This window comes from Balaenoptera borealis (assembly GCF_965194805.1).
Source record: "Balaenoptera borealis genome assembly, chromosome: 11".
NCBI lineage: Eukaryota > Metazoa > Chordata > Mammalia > Artiodactyla > Balaenopteridae > Balaenoptera > Balaenoptera borealis.
In genome coordinates, this window is record NC_138868.1 from 104150817 (window position 1) to 104167990 (window position 17174).

At 41.8% G+C, this 17174-nt stretch overlaps 1 protein-coding gene across 1 annotated transcript; it reads left to right on the top strand.

Moving 5' to 3' along the window:
• Positions 1 to 1729: 1729 nt before the first annotated feature.
• On the top strand, positions 1730 to 12182 carry LOC309605321 (protein PIP-1-like). The gene is made up of 3 exons (XM_082341062.1): positions 1730 to 2050; positions 2756 to 2869; positions 3567 to 12182. The coding sequence occupies exons 1-3, from the start codon at positions 1735 to 1737 to the stop codon at positions 3689 to 3691; spliced, it is 555 nt and encodes a 184-aa protein (XP_082197188.1). The 5' UTR covers positions 1730 to 1734; the 3' UTR covers positions 3692 to 12182.
• Positions 12183 to 17174: the final 4992 nt, after the last annotated feature.

Here is a 17174-nt window from a genome sequence, read left to right on the forward strand (position 1 = left end):
AAAAAAAAAAAATGTATACCATTTTTGGGTAAACATATAAAATCTTACTCTACCCTAAGGAGGCCCCCTTTAAACCTCCTTGATGGCGGCTGAGAAAGGGGTTGACTGCTTCCTGATACCTCTATGGGCTAAGATGATTTTGTCAAGCTTTGTACAGTTTGTACTAAGAAAGCAATTAGGTTTTACTTTCTTTTATAAAGTGTATTATAGTAACTGTATTCATATATTTATTAAATGACACATCCTCCCACCCTAAGGTTCAGACATTGTCTGTCCCCACCCCTAACTCATGCACCATACATCATGTTGAGCCCCTCAGCACTCCTCAGGCTACAGTGGGTCTCCTCTATCTTTTCCACAGCAGGAAAGACTGTGAACAGGAGCTGGGGTAGCCCCTGGCCTCGGTGAGGGGCTTGGACAGCTGGACTCTCTGGAAGGAGAGTCAGGGAGAAGCTTCAGGGAGTGGAGAGAAGAGAACCCCTGGGAACTGGGCTAGGCATCAGGGCCCACCCTCCTCCCCTTAGAATCCCAGAGCATTCTAGGACTAGGGCTAACTGGGAGTCCCAGAAAAAAAACCACTAAGTAAAAACCTGATTCTTAGCAGATTATAAAAAATTATTTCTGAGGAAACACATCCATTCTTGTTCATGATGGGGAGCTGGTGCTAGGGACCTTCTGAGTCTAAAGGAGCCATATCTGGCAGCAGGAATCCAGTCCTCAGACACTAATTTGGTGGCTCTTGGGACCCAGAAGACTTGGGACACAGGTTTCCCTGGCAAAGTCACAGGGTCAGTGGAGTCTGCAGATCCGGGTTTCAATCTGCCAGCTATCCTCTTTGTCACCTGGGACTAACTACTTCCTTCTAGTTTTCTCATCGATAAAATGGAGACATTAATAACTACCATATAGGCTGTTGTGTGAGAATCAAATCGAATAACATTGTTCAAATATTTAGCACTGTGTCTGGTACATAGCAAGCTCTCAGTCAATCATGCTATTTTGGGCTGAAGCAGGTGACACAACCTCCTCAGACTTCAGAGCTGGGCTGGGGAATAATTATACCCCTATGGAATAAGCCCTCCGTTTTAGTGGGTTTCCTGTTCTTAAGCTGGGATTGAAGGTTAAAGCCAAGTTGCGGGGGGTATATGTTCATTCTTGAAGTCCGATGTTTGTTTGGGTAAGAGGCGGACCAGGATCTGGGGTGGGCCTAGGGCTGCAAGGGAGCCTGAAGCCAAAGGTACAAAACTTTCCCCTCCAGATCAGTGTTTTTAAATTACATTCGTCAAGCAGTGTAAACAAACAAAAATCTCTAGTCTGTAATGCAGCCTGCCTGAAAGATAAACCCAAATCTGCTATTTTATGTTTAGTGCTTTACTGAGCAACAGTCTAGGCAAGTATCCACTTCTTCTAATTTTTTTTTTTTTTTTTTTTTTTGGTCATTTTATTTCATTTTTTGGCCGCACTGCACGTCATGCAGGATCTTAGTTCCCCGACCAGGAATCAAACCCGTGCCCCCTGCAGTGGAAGCGCGGACCGCCAGGGAAGTCCCCTAATTTCTCTGAAATCAAAAGATTTCAATATCTGGACTTAAACCGTATTCAAGGAAATAGTCCCCGAAGTACGGAAGATCACGGTGTATGCCCCACCCCTCCAGGGTCATTAGCTCACCTGGATCTCATAAATCCTTTGGCCGAGTAAGGCAGACATGATTCTCCCATTTAAAAGCTAGTTAAAATGGGAGCAAAAGAAGCCTTGAAAGAACGTGGCTCCCTCAGCAGGGCAGGTGGCGGTGAGCAGAGCCTGTGCAGCAGGAACGCGGGGCTCCCATCGGGCCCTTGGCTCACGCCGCATCCGCATCCTGGGGAAGCCCAGCCCCTCGCCTCGGCTCCCATTGGCTGCCGTGCCTGCCGGGGTTATAAAGCCAGATCCTCAGGGTCCGGGCGCCTGCAGCTGCCCCACCTCCTGCTACTGTCTTGTCCTCGATCGGAGATGGGGACGCGCTTCCTGCTGCTGCTGCTGGGCCTCTCCTTGCTGCTGGGCCTCCTGCAAGGTGAGCCCCTGCCGGGCATCTGGGAGGGCCGTGGGGACTGGGTCTAGGTGAGGCAGACCCACAGGGGCTGTGGGTTGATGGGCATGGGGCAGTGGGAAGAAAGGCACAAGGACCTAACCCGAGCCTTGGAGGTGACCACAGCCTCACCCCACCCCTCTCTTTCCTCCTCCACCCTCTCTCCTTTGCATCTTCCACTTTGAGTCCCACTCTGCTCCTCTTCCCTTTCTTCTTCCTCCTCCCTCCCCCATTTTACTTCAGCCTCTACCTCCTTCCCACCTCAGTTCTAATCCCTGATACTCCCCCATGCCTCAACCTTTCTTATTGAGAGCCCTACATTTGAATTGAAAGGGGACAAAGAAGGTTCTTTGTGGGTGGTGCATGTGGGCTGTTCCCAGAAGGAGGAGTGATCACGAGCCCTAGAAGCGGGGTTAGTGAAGGACTTGACCTCACTCCTCCAGCAGCACAGCCCATCCCTGGGAGGACAGGGCGAGCCCTCTGCGCTCAGGTGCAGACCCTGTGCCTAGAGGCGCACACGCCTCCTCCCAGGTGTAAGCCAAGCGCGGAGAAACGACCTGCTTTCAGCATATTCGTCAGGCGCTGGGAGCCGGTCAATGTCCAGGCGCACCTGGGTCACAGGTGTGCTCCCTCCTGAGCAGCCGGGACGCTGGGCCGGAAGGGCCTTATTATGCTGCTTTGACTTTCCAGCTCTAGAATGTTTCCAGTGTCACCGAGTCAACGCCAGCGGGGTTTGTGAGAGCGGGGAAAGCTTCTGCCAAACTCAAGACAGCCAGCAGTGCTTCCTGAGGAAGGTCTACGAAGGTAGGTGGGGCCTGAGAAGTCTCCTGGGTGACCTTTAGCCTGATCTTGAGGGAGTTGGCTCTCTTAGGAGCCCTGGGGGCAAAAGCAGAGAGTGTGGGAGAGTTTGTTTGTTTTCCTAAAAAGTTGGAAAAGAGTCCTCTGGATCTGGTGCTGGACTGCCACGGGCCCTTGACTGTACCAGTAGACCTATCAGGAGAAAAAGTGCTTGCTGAGGGGTCCCTGGATCCTTGGGTAGTCCCCGTACATACTCAGGGAGGACAGGAATTGGACTCTAAATATTCCCCTGGAGCTTGTGTGTGGTAGCACTTTTGAGAATGGGAGGCCTTGGTGCCAACAGGATGAGAGGTTGGGAGAGGATGGCCCACTGGGGGCGCATGACAGTCAGCATGGCTCTGATGTCCTTTCCTACGTGGCTGCCTGACTCCTCAGGACAATGCGCTCTTTCTCCTCATTAGTTGAGGCGCTCATTCTTTTTTTTTTTTTGGCTGCGCTGCGACATGTGGGATCTTAATTCCCCGACCAGGGATCGAACCCGTGCCCCCTGCATTGGGAGTGTGGAGTCTTAACCACTGGACCGCCAGGGAAGTCCCAAAGGACTCATTCTTTCAACAAAGATTTATTGTTTACCTCTTGTGTGGCAAACACTTGAACTTGGAGGCCACAAACCAGAGATCCTCTTGTCTTTCTTCCTCTCCAGGTGACAGGTTCCTGTATGGATACCAGGGCTGTGGGGACCTGTGTCTCCCCATGTCTTTCTTCAGACAAAATGCTCGAGTGGATTTTGTGTGCTGCAGTGACTCATCTTTCTGTAACAAGCTTTAGAGACTTGGCCCTTCTTTGCCCTGTTCCATTGTTCATTCAGCCCTTTCCTAGACTCCTGCTGCCTCAAAAGACTGGGCCATCTTTCCCCAGCACTGACCCAGCCCTGACACCTACTCAGCTACAGGTGTTGATGTTCCAACACCTTAACCCACCAGATAGATGCCTTCTCCTTCCCACCACCCTTGGTGCTCTTTCTTTCTCAGATTCCTATCTCCTTCCCTTTGTCTCGGCTTTCTCTTCCCTCCCCCAACACCCCCATCACTGGCCGGCATATAGCAAGCTCTGCCTTCCTGTCTTCAACAATTATTTGCTGATTGTTAAACTCTCTAATTAGGTGCTGATGATATAACAGTGAATAAGGTAGACCTGACCCCTGCCCTCCATATGTTTTCAGTTTAGTGGTTCCTTTACTGCCAGTCTGACCAGGGTCACGAGAGCTGCAGCATCTTGCCCCCCTCTTATTCATGGAACTTAGGGTTGGGAGAGATTCCTTCACCACTGCCCTCATTTTACACACACACACACACACACACACACACACACACACACGTGAGTGCTCTTTCTCAGTCTTTCCCCCTTTCCACTGTTTAGCTTTTTTCCAAATAAATCACATATGTTTTTAGGTTGGTCTTCTATGGAATTTTTGTTTTTGCCTTTTAATTACATGAGTAAAAACCATATTTAACGTAGAATAAGTATAAAATACTGGCAAAAGTAGACATTACTGGCAATCCCATCCTATCACGCAGAGATGTTATCTTGTTTACATTTTCAGGTATGTCTTTCCAGGCTTTTTTTTTAAACATATAATTATGCTACTTTATAATTCTTTATTTTATTTGTTTATTTTTGGCTGTGTTGGGTCTTCGTTTCTGTGCAAGGGCTTTCTCCAGTTGCGGCAAGCGGGGGCCACTCTTCATTGCGGTGCGCGGGCCTCTCACTATCGTGGCCTCTCTTGTTGCGGAGCACAGGCTCCAGACGCGCAGGCTCAGTAGTTGTGGCTCACGGGCCCAGTTGCTCCGCGGCATGTGGGATCTTCCCAGACCAGGGCTCGAACCCGTGTCCCCTGCATTGACAGGCAGATTCCCAACCACTGCGCCACCAGGGAAGCCCTTTTCCAGGCTTTTAAAAGCAGAAGTAGGTCATGATATGTGTGTGTGTTCAGATATAAATATATATACATTTATATATATTAAAAATTATAACCTTTTTTATATAAATTATGGATATCTTTCCAATGATACTTTTATGTTACCATCTTTTATTGATTACATATTAGTGCATCATATACCTACAACATTTATTTAACAAGTTCTGTACTGTTACTTTGATTACTTTCAACTTCTTAAAAGTCAGATTTATTAAGTTATCATTGACATGCAGTAAGTTCATGCTTTTTAGGTGTGCACTTCCCTCAAATATGATCAATTATGTGTGGGTGTATGGTATTTTATTTTTGCATATGAATGTCCAATTGTTGTAGCACCATGTGTTGAAAAAATTACCCTTTCTCCTTTAAAAATTTTTAATTGAAGTACAGTGTGATACATAATCTATAAAAATATCCTTTTTTTCTTTTAGTTACCTTGGCACATTTATCTAAGATCCATTGACCATATTGGTGTAAGTCCACTTCAGGACTCTTCCTTTTCTTCCATTGACCTGTATGTCTCTCCTTAGGCCAATACCAGGTTGCCTTGATTACAATAGGTTTATTGTGAATCTTGATATTAGGTAGTGTGAGTCTTCCAACTTGTTCTTCCTCAAAGTTATTTTGAATATTCTAGGTTCTTTGCAGTCCCATGAAGATTTTCAAATCAGCTTAATGATTTCTTTAAAAAAAAATGTTTTCATTGGAGTATAGTTGATTTATAATATTATATTTGTTTCAGGTGTACAGCATAGTGATTTAGTATTTTTGAAGATTATACTCTGTTATAGGTTATTACAAGATAATGGCTATAATTCCCTGAGCTATACATTATATCTTTGTTGCTTATCTATTTTATATATAGTAGTTTGTGCTTGTTAATCCCATACCCCTAATTTGTCCCTCCCCACTCCCTTCTCCCCACTGGTATCCACTAGTTTGTTTTCTGTATCTGTGAGTCTGTTTCTGTTTTACATATACATTTATTTTTTTTAATTACATGTATAAGTGATATCATACAGTATGTCTTTCCCTGTCTGACTTATTTCACTAAGCATAATATTCCTCTAGGTCCATCCACATTGGGGGAAATGGCAAAATTTCATTCTTTTCTATGGCTGAGTAATAGTCCATTGAGTATGTGTGTGTATGTATGTATGTATAAAATACCACATCTTATTAATCCCATCTTTTGATGGGCGCTTGGGTTGCTTACATGTCTTGACTATTGTAAGTAGTGCTGCTATGAACATTGGGGTGCATGTATCTTTTTGAGTTAGTGTTTGTTTTTTCCAGATATATACCCAGGAGTGGAATTTCTGGGTCATATGATAGTTCTATTTTTAGTTTTTTGAGGAACCTCCATACAGTTTTCCTTAAGGGCTGCACCAATTTACATCCCCACCAACAGTGTACACTTTCTCCACATCCTCTCTAACATTTGTTATTTGTAGACTTTTTATGATAGCCATTCTGACAGATGCGAGGTGATAGCTCATCGTGGTTTTGATTTACATTTCTCTAATAATTAGTGATGTTGAGCCTCTTTTCATGTGCCTGTTAACCATCTATATGTCTTCTCTGGAAAAATGTCTACTTAGGTCTTCCCCACTTTTTGATTGGGTTGTTTGTTTCTTTGATATTGGAGTTTTATGAGCTGTTTGTATATTTTGGAAATTAAGCCCTTGTTGGTCACATCATTTGCAAATATTTTCTCCCAGTCCATAGGTTGTCTTTTCATTTTGTTTATGGTTTCCTTTGCTGTACAAAAGCTTATAAGTTTGATTAGGTCACACTTGTTTATTTCTGCTTTTATTTCTATTGCCTTGGGAGAATGACCTAAGAAAACATTGGGATGATTTATGTCAGGGAAGGTTTTGCCTATGTTCTCTTCTAAGAGTTTTATGGTGTCATGTCTTATATTTAAGTCTTTAAGCCATTTTGAGTTTATTTTTGTGTATGGTGTAAGAGCGTGTTCTAACTTCATTGATTTACGTCCAGCTTTCTGAATATGACTTGCTGAAGAGACTATCTTTTCTCCATTGTATATTCTTGCCTCCTTTGTCGAAGATTAACTGACCATAGGTGTGTGGGTTTATTTCTGGGCTCTCTATTCTCTTCCATTGATCCATATATCTGTTTTGTGCCTGTGCCACACTGTTTTGATTATTGTAGCTTTGTAGTATTGTCTGAAGTCTGGGAGGGTATGGCCTCCTGCTTTGTTCTTTTTTTTTTTTTAAACAAAGACAATTAGTATTTATTTATTTATTTTGTCTGTGTTGGGTCTTTGTTGCTGTGCACCGGCTTTCTCTAGTTGCGGCGAGCGGGGCCTACTCTTTGTTGCGGTGCGCAGGCTTCTCATTGCGGTGACTCCTCTTGTTGCAGAGCACGGGCTCTAGGCGCGCAGGCTTCAATAGTTGCAGCACGCAGGCTCAGTAGTTGTGGCTCGTGGGCTCTAGAGCACAGGCTCAGTAGTTGTGGCTCACAGGTTTAGTTGCTCCATGGCATGTGGGATCTTCCTGGACCAGGGCTCAAACCCATGTCCCCTGCATTGGCAGGCGAATTCTTAACCACTGCACCACCAGGGAAGTCCTCCTGCTTTGTTCTTTTTCCTCAGGAATGCTTTGGCTATTCTGGGTCTTTCGTGGTTCCATATCAATTTTAGGATTATTTGTTCTAGTTCTGTGAAGAATGTCATGGGTAATTTGATAGGGATCACATTAAATCTGTATATTGCTTTGGATAGTATGGCCATTTTAACAATATTAATTCCTCCAATCCAAGAGCATGGGATATCTGTCCATTTCTTTGAATCATCTTCAGTTTCCTTTATTAGTGTTTTATAGTTCTCAGCATATAAGTCTTTCACCTCCTTGGTCAGATTTATTCCTAAGTATTTTATTTTTTTGATATGATTTTAAAAGGGATTGTTTTTTTAGATTCCCTTTCCAATATTTCATTGTTATTGTAAAGAAATGCAACTGATTTCTGTATGTTAATCTTGTATCCTGCTACCTTGCTGAATTAGTTTATCAGTTCTAGTAGTTTTTGTGTGGAGGTTTTAGGGTTTTCTATATATAGTAACATCTTACTGAAAACCCGAATGAATTTTTTTGCCAGCCCAATATCATGTCATCTGCATCTAATGACAATTTTACCTCTTCCCTTCCAATTTAGATACCTTTTATTTCTTTTTCTTCTCTGATTGCTGTGGCTAGGACTTCCAATACTATGTTGAATAGAAGTGGTGAGAGTGGGCATCCTTGTCTTGTTCCAGATTTTAGTGGGAAGGCTTTCTGCTTTCCACTGTTGTGTATTATATTGGCTGTGGGTTTGTCATAAAAGACTTTTATTATGTTGAGATATGTTCCCTGTATACCTACTTTGGTAAGAGTTTTTATCATGAATGGATGTTGAATTTTATCAAATGCTTTTTCTGCATCTGTTGAGATGATCATATGATTTTTGTCTTTTCTTTTGTTGATGTGGTGTATCACATTGATTTGCAAGTGTTGAACCATCCTTGTGACCCTGGGATGAATCCAACTTGATTGTGATCTTTTTAATGTAGTGTTGAATTCGGTTTGCTAATATTTTGTTGAGAATTTTTGCGTCTATATTCATTAAAGATATTGGCCTGTAATTTTCTTTTTTTGGTAGTGTCTTTCTCTGGTTTTGGTATCAGGGTGATGCTGGCTTCATACTATGTCTTTGGGAGTGTTACCTCCTCTTCAATCTTTTGGAAGTGTTTGAGAAGGATCAGTATAATTTCTTCTTTATATGTTTTGTAGAATTCGCCTGTCAAACCATCTGGTCCTGGACTTTTGTTTCTAGGGAGGTTTTTAAATTAAAGCTTCTATTTCAGTTCCAGTAATTGGTCTGTTCAAATTATCTGTTTCTTCTTGATTCAGTTTGGTGGGCTGTATGTTTCTTGAAAGTTGTCCATTTCTTCTAGGTTGTTGATTTTTTTGGCATATAATTGTTCATAGTATTCTCTTATTATTATTTATTTATTTATTTTGTATTTCTGTGGTATCAGTTGTTATTTCTCTTTGTTCATTTCTTCTTTTATTTTGGTCCTCTCTTTTCTTGGTGAGTCTGGCCAGAGGTTTGTCAATTTTGTTTAAGCTTTCAAAGATCCAACTCTTGGTTTTATTGATTTTTTTTTTCTATTTTAAAAATCTCTGTTTGTTTATTTCCTCTCTGATCTTTATTATTTCCTTCCTCTGCTGACTTCTGGTTTTGTTTGTTCTTCTTTTGCTAATTATTTTAGGTGGTAGTTTAGGTTGTTTATTTGAGATTTTCTTTTCTATTTTTCTTATTTCTTTTCTTTCTTTCTTTTTTAATGAAGGCCTGTATCTCTATTAACTTCCCTCTAGTAACTTCTTTTGTTGCATCTCATAGATTTTGTATGATTGTGTTTATTTTTATTTATTTATTTTTAAAATTATTTATTTATTTGGCTGCATTGGGTCTTCGTTGCTGTGCACGGGCTTTCTCTAGTTGCAGTGAGCAGGGACTACTCTTCGTTGCAGTGTGCAGGCTTCTCATTGTGGTGGCTTCTCTTGTTGTGGAGCACGGGCTCTAGTTGTGTGGGCTTCAGTAGTTGTGGCTCGTGGGCTCTAGAGCACAGGCTCAGTAGTTGTGGCACATAGGCTTAGTTGCTCCGCGACATGTGGGATCTTCCTGGACCAGGGCTCGAATCCGTGTCCCCTGCATTGGCAGGCAGATTGTTAACCACTGCGCCACCAGGGAAGTCCCTGATTGTGTTTATATTGTCATTTGTGTCAAGGTATTTTTAAATTTCCTCTTTGATTTCATCATTGGCCATTGTTTTTTTTTAGTAGCATGTTGGTTAGTCTCCATGTAATTTTTTTCTTTCTCATTTCTCTTTCTGCAGTTGATTTCTAGTTTCATGCCATTGTGGTGACAAAATATGCTTGAAATAATTTCTATACTCTTAAAGTTATTGAGGCTTTTATTCTGCCCTAGTATGTGGTCAGTCCTAGAGAATGCTCCATGTGCACTTCAAAAGAATGTGTATTCTGGTTTTTTTGGATGTAATGTCCTGAAAATATCAATTAATTTTAAGTGTTCTACTGTATCATTTAGGACTTCTGTTGCCTTATTGATTTTCTGTCTGGAAGGTCTGTCCATTGGTGTGAGTGGAGTGTTAAAGTCTTCTACTATTATTGTACATCTGTCAATTTCTCCCTTTAATTTTGTTAGTATTTGTTTCATGTATTTGGCTGCTCCTATATTGGGTGCATATATGTTGATGAGTGTAAATCCTCTTCTTGTATTGATCCTCTTATCATTATATAGTGTCCTTTTTTTTCTTTCTTTATGGCCTTTGTTTTAAAGTCTATTTTGTCTGATATGAATATCATGACCCCCACTTTCTTGTCATTTCTGTTTGCATGAAATATCTTTTTCCATCACCTCACTTTCAATCTATGTGTGTCCTTTGCCCTAAAGTGGATCTCCTATAGACAGCATATTGTAGACTCTTGTTTTTTATTTATCCAATCTGCCAGTCTATGTCTTTTGATTGGAGCATTTGGTCCATTGACATTTAAGGTAATTGTTGATAGATATGTATTTATTGCCACTCTAAACCTTGTTTTCCAGTTGATTTTGTATTTCTTATTTGTTCCTTTTTGTTTTTCCTTTTGTGGTTTGATGATTTTCTTTTGTATTATGCTTATGTTCTATTCCTTTGTTTTTCATGAATCTATTGTTTGTTTTTGATTTGTGGTTACTGTTTTTCAAGTATGTTATTTAACCCATGACTATATCTATTTGCTTTAGACTAATAATCATATAGGCTCAAACATATTCTAAAAGAAAAAAAACCCCTACATTTTCTTACTCTCCTCCCCCACATTTTATGATTTTGATACCCTCTTTTACATCTTCATGTTTATCTTTTTGCATTTTGGTTATCATCACCTTCACAAAAATTTTTTGATTTTGTAATCTGTATACTGGCTTATTTAAATGATTTACTTTCCAGATGTGATTTTCCCTTTTCTATAGATTCTTGCTTCTTTTCCATTTAGAGAAGACATTTCAATATTTCTTTTAGGACATGTTTAGTATTGCTGTATTCTTTTAGATTTTCCTTATCTGAGAAATTTTTTCTCTCTCCTTCTATTCTAAATGATAATCTTGCTCGGTAGAGTATCCTAGGTTACAGATTTTTCCCTTTCAGGACTTTGAATATATCTTGCCACTCCCTTCTGGCCTCCAGTGTTTCTGTAGAGAGATCAGCTGATAACCTTATGGGGATTCCCTTGTAACTAACTCTTTGTTTTTCTTTTGCTGCCTTTAGAATCCTCTATCTTTAAATTTTGCCATTTTAATTATGGTAAGTCTTGGTGTAGATCTGTTTGGGTTCATCTTGTTTAGGACCCTCTGTGCTTCCTCTACCTGGATATCTATTTCCTTCTTTTGGTTTCACAAGTTTTCAGCCATAATTTCTTCAAATACATTTTCAATCCCCTTTTCTCTCTCTTCTCCTTCTGGAATCCCTATTATGCATAGATTGGCACAATTTATATTATCCCATAGGTCTCTTATATTGTTTTCATTTTTCTGTCTGCTGTTCTGATTGGGTGATTTCCATTATTCTACCTTCCAGATCACTTGTTCATTCTTCTGCATTATTTAATCTGCTATTTATTGGCACTAGCTCAGCTTTCATCTCAGCAATTGAGTTGTCTAATTTTTCTTGGCTCCTCTTTATAGTTTTTAGTTCCTTTTTACAGTAATCTGCATTTCTATTGTTAACCTTTCTTAATTCCTTCAGTATTTTCATTATCTCCTTTTTGAACTCAGTGTTTATTAGACTGAAGAGGTTTGTTTCATTGTTCTTTCAGGGGAATTCTCTTGATCTATTAATTGGAAGTGGTTCCTCTGCTTCTTCATTTTACTTATATTTCTCTTACTCTATGAGTTTAGGAGAAACAATTATTTACTGTGGTCTTGGAGGGCTATTTTTATGTGGGAGTGTCCCTGTGTATCCTATGTGGGCTTAATATTTCTGGCTTGAGGGCTGTTTTTAGTAAAGATGCCTGCCACATCTTTCCTCAGTGTGTGATGGCCGTTATCCCCTTGACAGGGGATGTGACTGGTGTTGTGGTGTCCAGAGCCTGTACTGGATGTTGAGCAGGGCCTCCTCTTTGCTTTATGGTTGTCACAGCCCTTTAAGGGGGCAGAGTCTGCTCCCCAGTTGTTGGAGTAGGAGCCCCCAGATCTGCTTCTTTTGTTTTCTTTAAACTTTTTTTTTTCTGGCCACGACTTGTGGCATGTAGGATCTTAGTTCCCTGACCAGGGATTAAATCCATGCCCCACACAGTGGAAGCACAGAGTCCTAACCACTGGACAACCAGGGAATTCTCCCACCCACCCAGATCTATTTCTGAGCTGTGGTGTGAGGTAGGTGGGATTGGAGCACTCCCACTGGGAGAAGAGACATTGAGTATTCCCTGCCAGAGCTGTCCACTAGGGAGTGCACTCTGTGGTGTCACCTGAAACCCATTGTGAGGGCTCACAAAGTACACTGATGTTCGACTGCTCTCGGCCCCTCGTCAACCATAGGAATGCTGTCAGTAGGCCTTGGTGTCCTTCAGGTGCTCTGTTTACAAAGCCACCAGCACAGATCTGCCAGCACAGATCCACTGAAGTCAGGTACCAGGAACGCAGTAGTCATGCACTTGGACCCACCTTGGGAGCTATGGAAGCAGCCCAGACCTGGCCCTGCCTCCACGTGTGCACACCCTCTAAGCCCAAAGCTGCTAAAGCCAGACCCATCCCAGCTGTGGGAGCACCCATTGTCCACTTGGATGTCCTGCAGGTGCTGAGTTTACAAAGCTGGCAGTGGTGGTATAAATCTGCAGATTGCACAACCCTGGGGATCAGCTCTGATTTCAGTCCCGCCTCTGCTTGTGGGCAACCCGCTGGTGCTTGCGCGCTCCCAGAGCTTGTAAAGGTGGTGCTGAGCCAGTTGAGAGCAGGTGGAAAAAGAGGCTGATATGGTGGGCCCCACCCCTCCCTTCATGTGCCCCTGAACCTTGGTGCTTCACTTCTATGGTGGGCCTGGGCTTTTTCTGCATACACCCCCTGGTTGCCACCATACCACACTCCAGCCCCTTCAGGCTGTCTCCATGCAGGATGAGTTTCAGGCTCTCCCTGGGTTTATCCTCTAAAGCCTGAGTTTTAGCACCCAGCCCCCAAGTGCAGCAGCAGGTACGTGTCTCAGGCTGGGGAGTGCAGGGTAGTGGCATGGACTGTCTGTGCAGGTCTCTCTCTGTTCTGCCTTCTGCAAACCAGCTGCTGTGCTCTCCTCCAAGCCTCTGAAACTCCCTTGCTGTCCCAGTGACCTTCCCACCAGTGAGGGGGTTTCCCAGGGTGTGGGAACCTTTCCTCTTTCAGAGCTTCCTCCCAGGGGTGCAGGTCTTGTCCTTCTTACTTTTTTTTTTTTCCTGTCATCCTACCCCATTACATGGAGATCTTTCTTGCACTTTTAGGTTCTGAGATCTTCTGCCCGTGTTCAGTAGGAATTCTGTGAGAATAGTTCCACACATAGATGTATTTTTGGGAGGAGGTGAGCTCCATGTCCTTCTATTCTACCATCGTGATTGGAGCCCCTTGAATTATCGATTTTGATTGGGTCTTTTTTATATTTTCTAGTTCCTTGTTAAAATGATCTGTGTTTAGATCACTTCTCTTTCCTAATTCAGTTAGCATTTTTATTACCAATGTTTTGAATTCTTTATCTGGAAATTTTTTTTTTCATTATTTTTTTAGGGTATTTATCTTGCTCTTTCAGTTGAGAGTAGTTCTGCCTTTTCATTTTACTTAACTTTCTCTGTCTCTGTGAATTTAGGTGAAATGGTTATCTAATGCAGTCTGGAAGGGTGTTCTTATGTGGGCGTGTCCCTATGTAGACTGCATATGCCCAATGCCTCTGGTGGGGGGGCTGGATTTGATGTGGACACCAGTCACATCTTTCCTCAGGGCGTGTGGCTGGAGATGGAAGAGCTAGAGCCTGCATAAGGTGTGAGGCAGGACTTCCTCTCTGCTCAGTGGCCAGCACTGCCCTGTCAGGGCTGGAGTTGGCTCCTATGTTGCTGGAGCAGAAGCCCTGAGGTTTGGGCTTGTGCTGTTCTGTTCCCTCCAAGAGTATGTTTTTTTTTTTTTTTTTTTTCCTCCTTGCACTGGGAACTTTGCCCCAAAGGTGGGTAGTGCTGAAGCAAGTGGGGCTCGTGTGCTTACAGAGATCCAGAGCTCTGCCTGTGCAGGTATCTGTGGCTCTGCTCAGATGGAGCCCATGGTTGTGTCCTTTCCCTGGTTGTGACAGCCCAGGTCTAGTGCTGCCTTGTGCCATGGAGTGAGTTGGCCAGGATGGTTTGCTTGGCTTGGGCTGGGGTACACAGCAAGGTGGTCGCAGGAGTTCTAGCAGCTGCACTGCCATCAGAAGTCTGGACTGCTTCTGGGGCACTGCTTGAGTAAGTGCCATCAATGGCCACCACTGCCTCACCTGGGCTATACCCCAGGCCCCTGGGTCACCTCTGTGTCCCTAGGTCAAATCTTTTCCCTAGTCCCAGCCACTCTAGGTCCAGTGCCAGGGATTTCGCTCAGATCAGAGAGGGGAGCATGGCAAGGCGGCATCTGATAGGGCAGGACTCTCTCTGCCCTGCCTGGTGGCAAGCCAGCACCTGTGTGCTCCTCATGAGTGGAGTCTTGGCTTCTCCAGCCTATCTGTCCTAGTGGTTCTCCAAACAGCCAAGGGGGCTTGTCTCCTATTCATGGGACCCCTGGACTGGGATGCTGTCTGTAGCTCAGCTTGCTCACTCCCCAGGGTGAATGTCCACCTGTGCGATTTTCCTTTTCCTCTGAGTCCCCTCCCTGGGCACAGGTCCTGACTCAATCACTTTTCTTCCTGTCCTACCCGATTACATGTGTATTTTTCTGACAGCCTTGGTTGCATAGGAGTCCTTCTACCAATTTCCAGTTAGTTTTGCCTAAGAATTGTTCCACATGTAGACGTATTTTTGATGTATTTGGAGGGAAAGGGGAGCTCCATGTCCTCTTACTTGGACATCTTGATTCCTTCCCTGCTTATGATTTCTAAGAAGTGATTTCTAAAAAAAAATGATATTTTGATTAGGATTAATGTTGTAAATGTCCTGTAAGCACTGCTTTAGCTGTGTCCTACAAATTTTGATATATTGTGTTTTCATTTTCATTGAAAATATTTTCTATTTTTTACCTTTGGCTTCCTCCTTTTGTTTAGAACTGTTTTAGAACTGTTGTTTAATTTCCAAAATTTGAACTTTTTCAGTTACCTTTCTGTTATTGATTACTATTTTAATTTTATTATAGTCAGGAAACATACTTTGTATGATTTATTTTAAAACTTGTCAAGGTTTTATGGTCCTGAGTATGGTCTATCTTTGTGAATGTTCCATGTGCACATGAAAGCAATATTATTCTACTACTGTTGTATTGATAAATTCCACAAATGTCAGTTAGGACTAATTTGTTAATTGTATATTCAGATAATCCATGTAGTGATTTTGTGTCAAGTTGTTCTATCAATTACTGAGAGACGAGTTTCAAAATCTGTAACTATTAATGGACTATTACTCAGCCATCAAAAAGAATGAAATAATGCCATTTGTAGGAACATGAATGGACCTAGAGATGATCATACTAAGTGAAGTAAGTCAGACAGAGAAAAACAAATACCATATGATGTCACTCATATTTGGAATCTAAAAAAAATGATACAAGTGAACTTATTTACAAAGCAGAAATAGACTCACAGACTTAGAAAACAAACTATGGTTACCAAACAGGAAAAGTGGTGGGGAGGGATAAATTACAAGTTTGGAATTAACATATACACACTACTATGTATAAAATAATCAGCAAGGACCTACTGTATAGCACAGGGAACTCGTCTCAATATTCTGTAATAACCTAAATGGGAAAAGAATCTGAAAAATAAAGATATATGTATTGATATATGTATAATTGAATCACTTTGCTATACATCTGAAACTAACACAATATCATAAATTAACTATAATCCCATATAAAATAAAAATTAAAAAGGGACTTCCCTGGCAGTCCAGTGGTTAAGACTCTGTGCTTCCAATGCACGGGGCACAGGTTCAATCCCTGGTTGGGGAACTAAGATCCCACATGCTGCATGGTGTTGCCAAAAAAATAAAAAAACAAAATCTGTAACTATTTTTTTTGAATTTTATTTTTTTATACAGCAGGTTCTTATTAGTTATCTATTTTATACATATTAGTGTATATATGTCAATCCTAATCTCCCAATTCATCACACCACCACCACCACCCCCTGCCACTTTCCTCCCTTGGTGTCCATACGTTTGTTCTCTACACCTGTGTTTCTATTTCTGCCCTGCAAACTGGTTCATCTGTACCATCTTTCTAGGTTCCACATATATACGTTAATATACTATATTTTTCTCTTTCTGACTTACTTCACTCTGTATGACAGTCTCTAGATGCACCCACGTCTCTACAAATGACCCAATTTCATTCCTTTTTATGGCTGAGTAATATTCCATTGTATATATGTACCACTTCTTCTTTATCCATTCGACTGTCGATGAGCATTTAGGTTGCTTCCATGACATGGCTATTGTAAATAGTGCTGCAATGAATATTGGGGTGCATGTGTCTTTTTGAATTATGGTTTTCTCTGGGTATATGCCCAGTAGTGAGACTGCTGGGTCATATGGTAATTCTATTTTTAGTTTTTAAGGAACCTACATACAGTTATCCATAGTGGCTGTATCAATTTACATTTCCGCCAACAGTGCAAGAGGGTTTCCTTTTCTCCACACCCTCTCCAGCATTTATTATTTGTAGATTTTTTGATGATGGCCATTCTGACCTGTGTGAGCTGATACCTCACTGTAGTTTTGATTTTCATTTCTCTAATGATTAGTGATGTTGAGCATCCTTTCATGTGTTTGTTGGCAATCTGTATATCTTCTTTGGAGAAATGTCTATTTAGGTCTTCTGCCCATTTTTGGATTGGGTTGTTTGTTTTTTTGATATTGAGCTGATGTATATTTTGGAGATTAATCCTTTGTCAGTTGCTATGTTTGCAAATATTTTCTTCCACTCTGAGGGCTGTCTTTTTGTCTTCTTTATAGTATCTTTTGCTGTGCAAAAGCTTTTAAGTTTCATTAGGTCCCATTTGTTTATTTTTGTTTTTATTTCCATTACTCTAGGAGGTGGGTCAAAAAAGGTCTTGCAGTGATTTCTGTCAAAGAGTGTTCT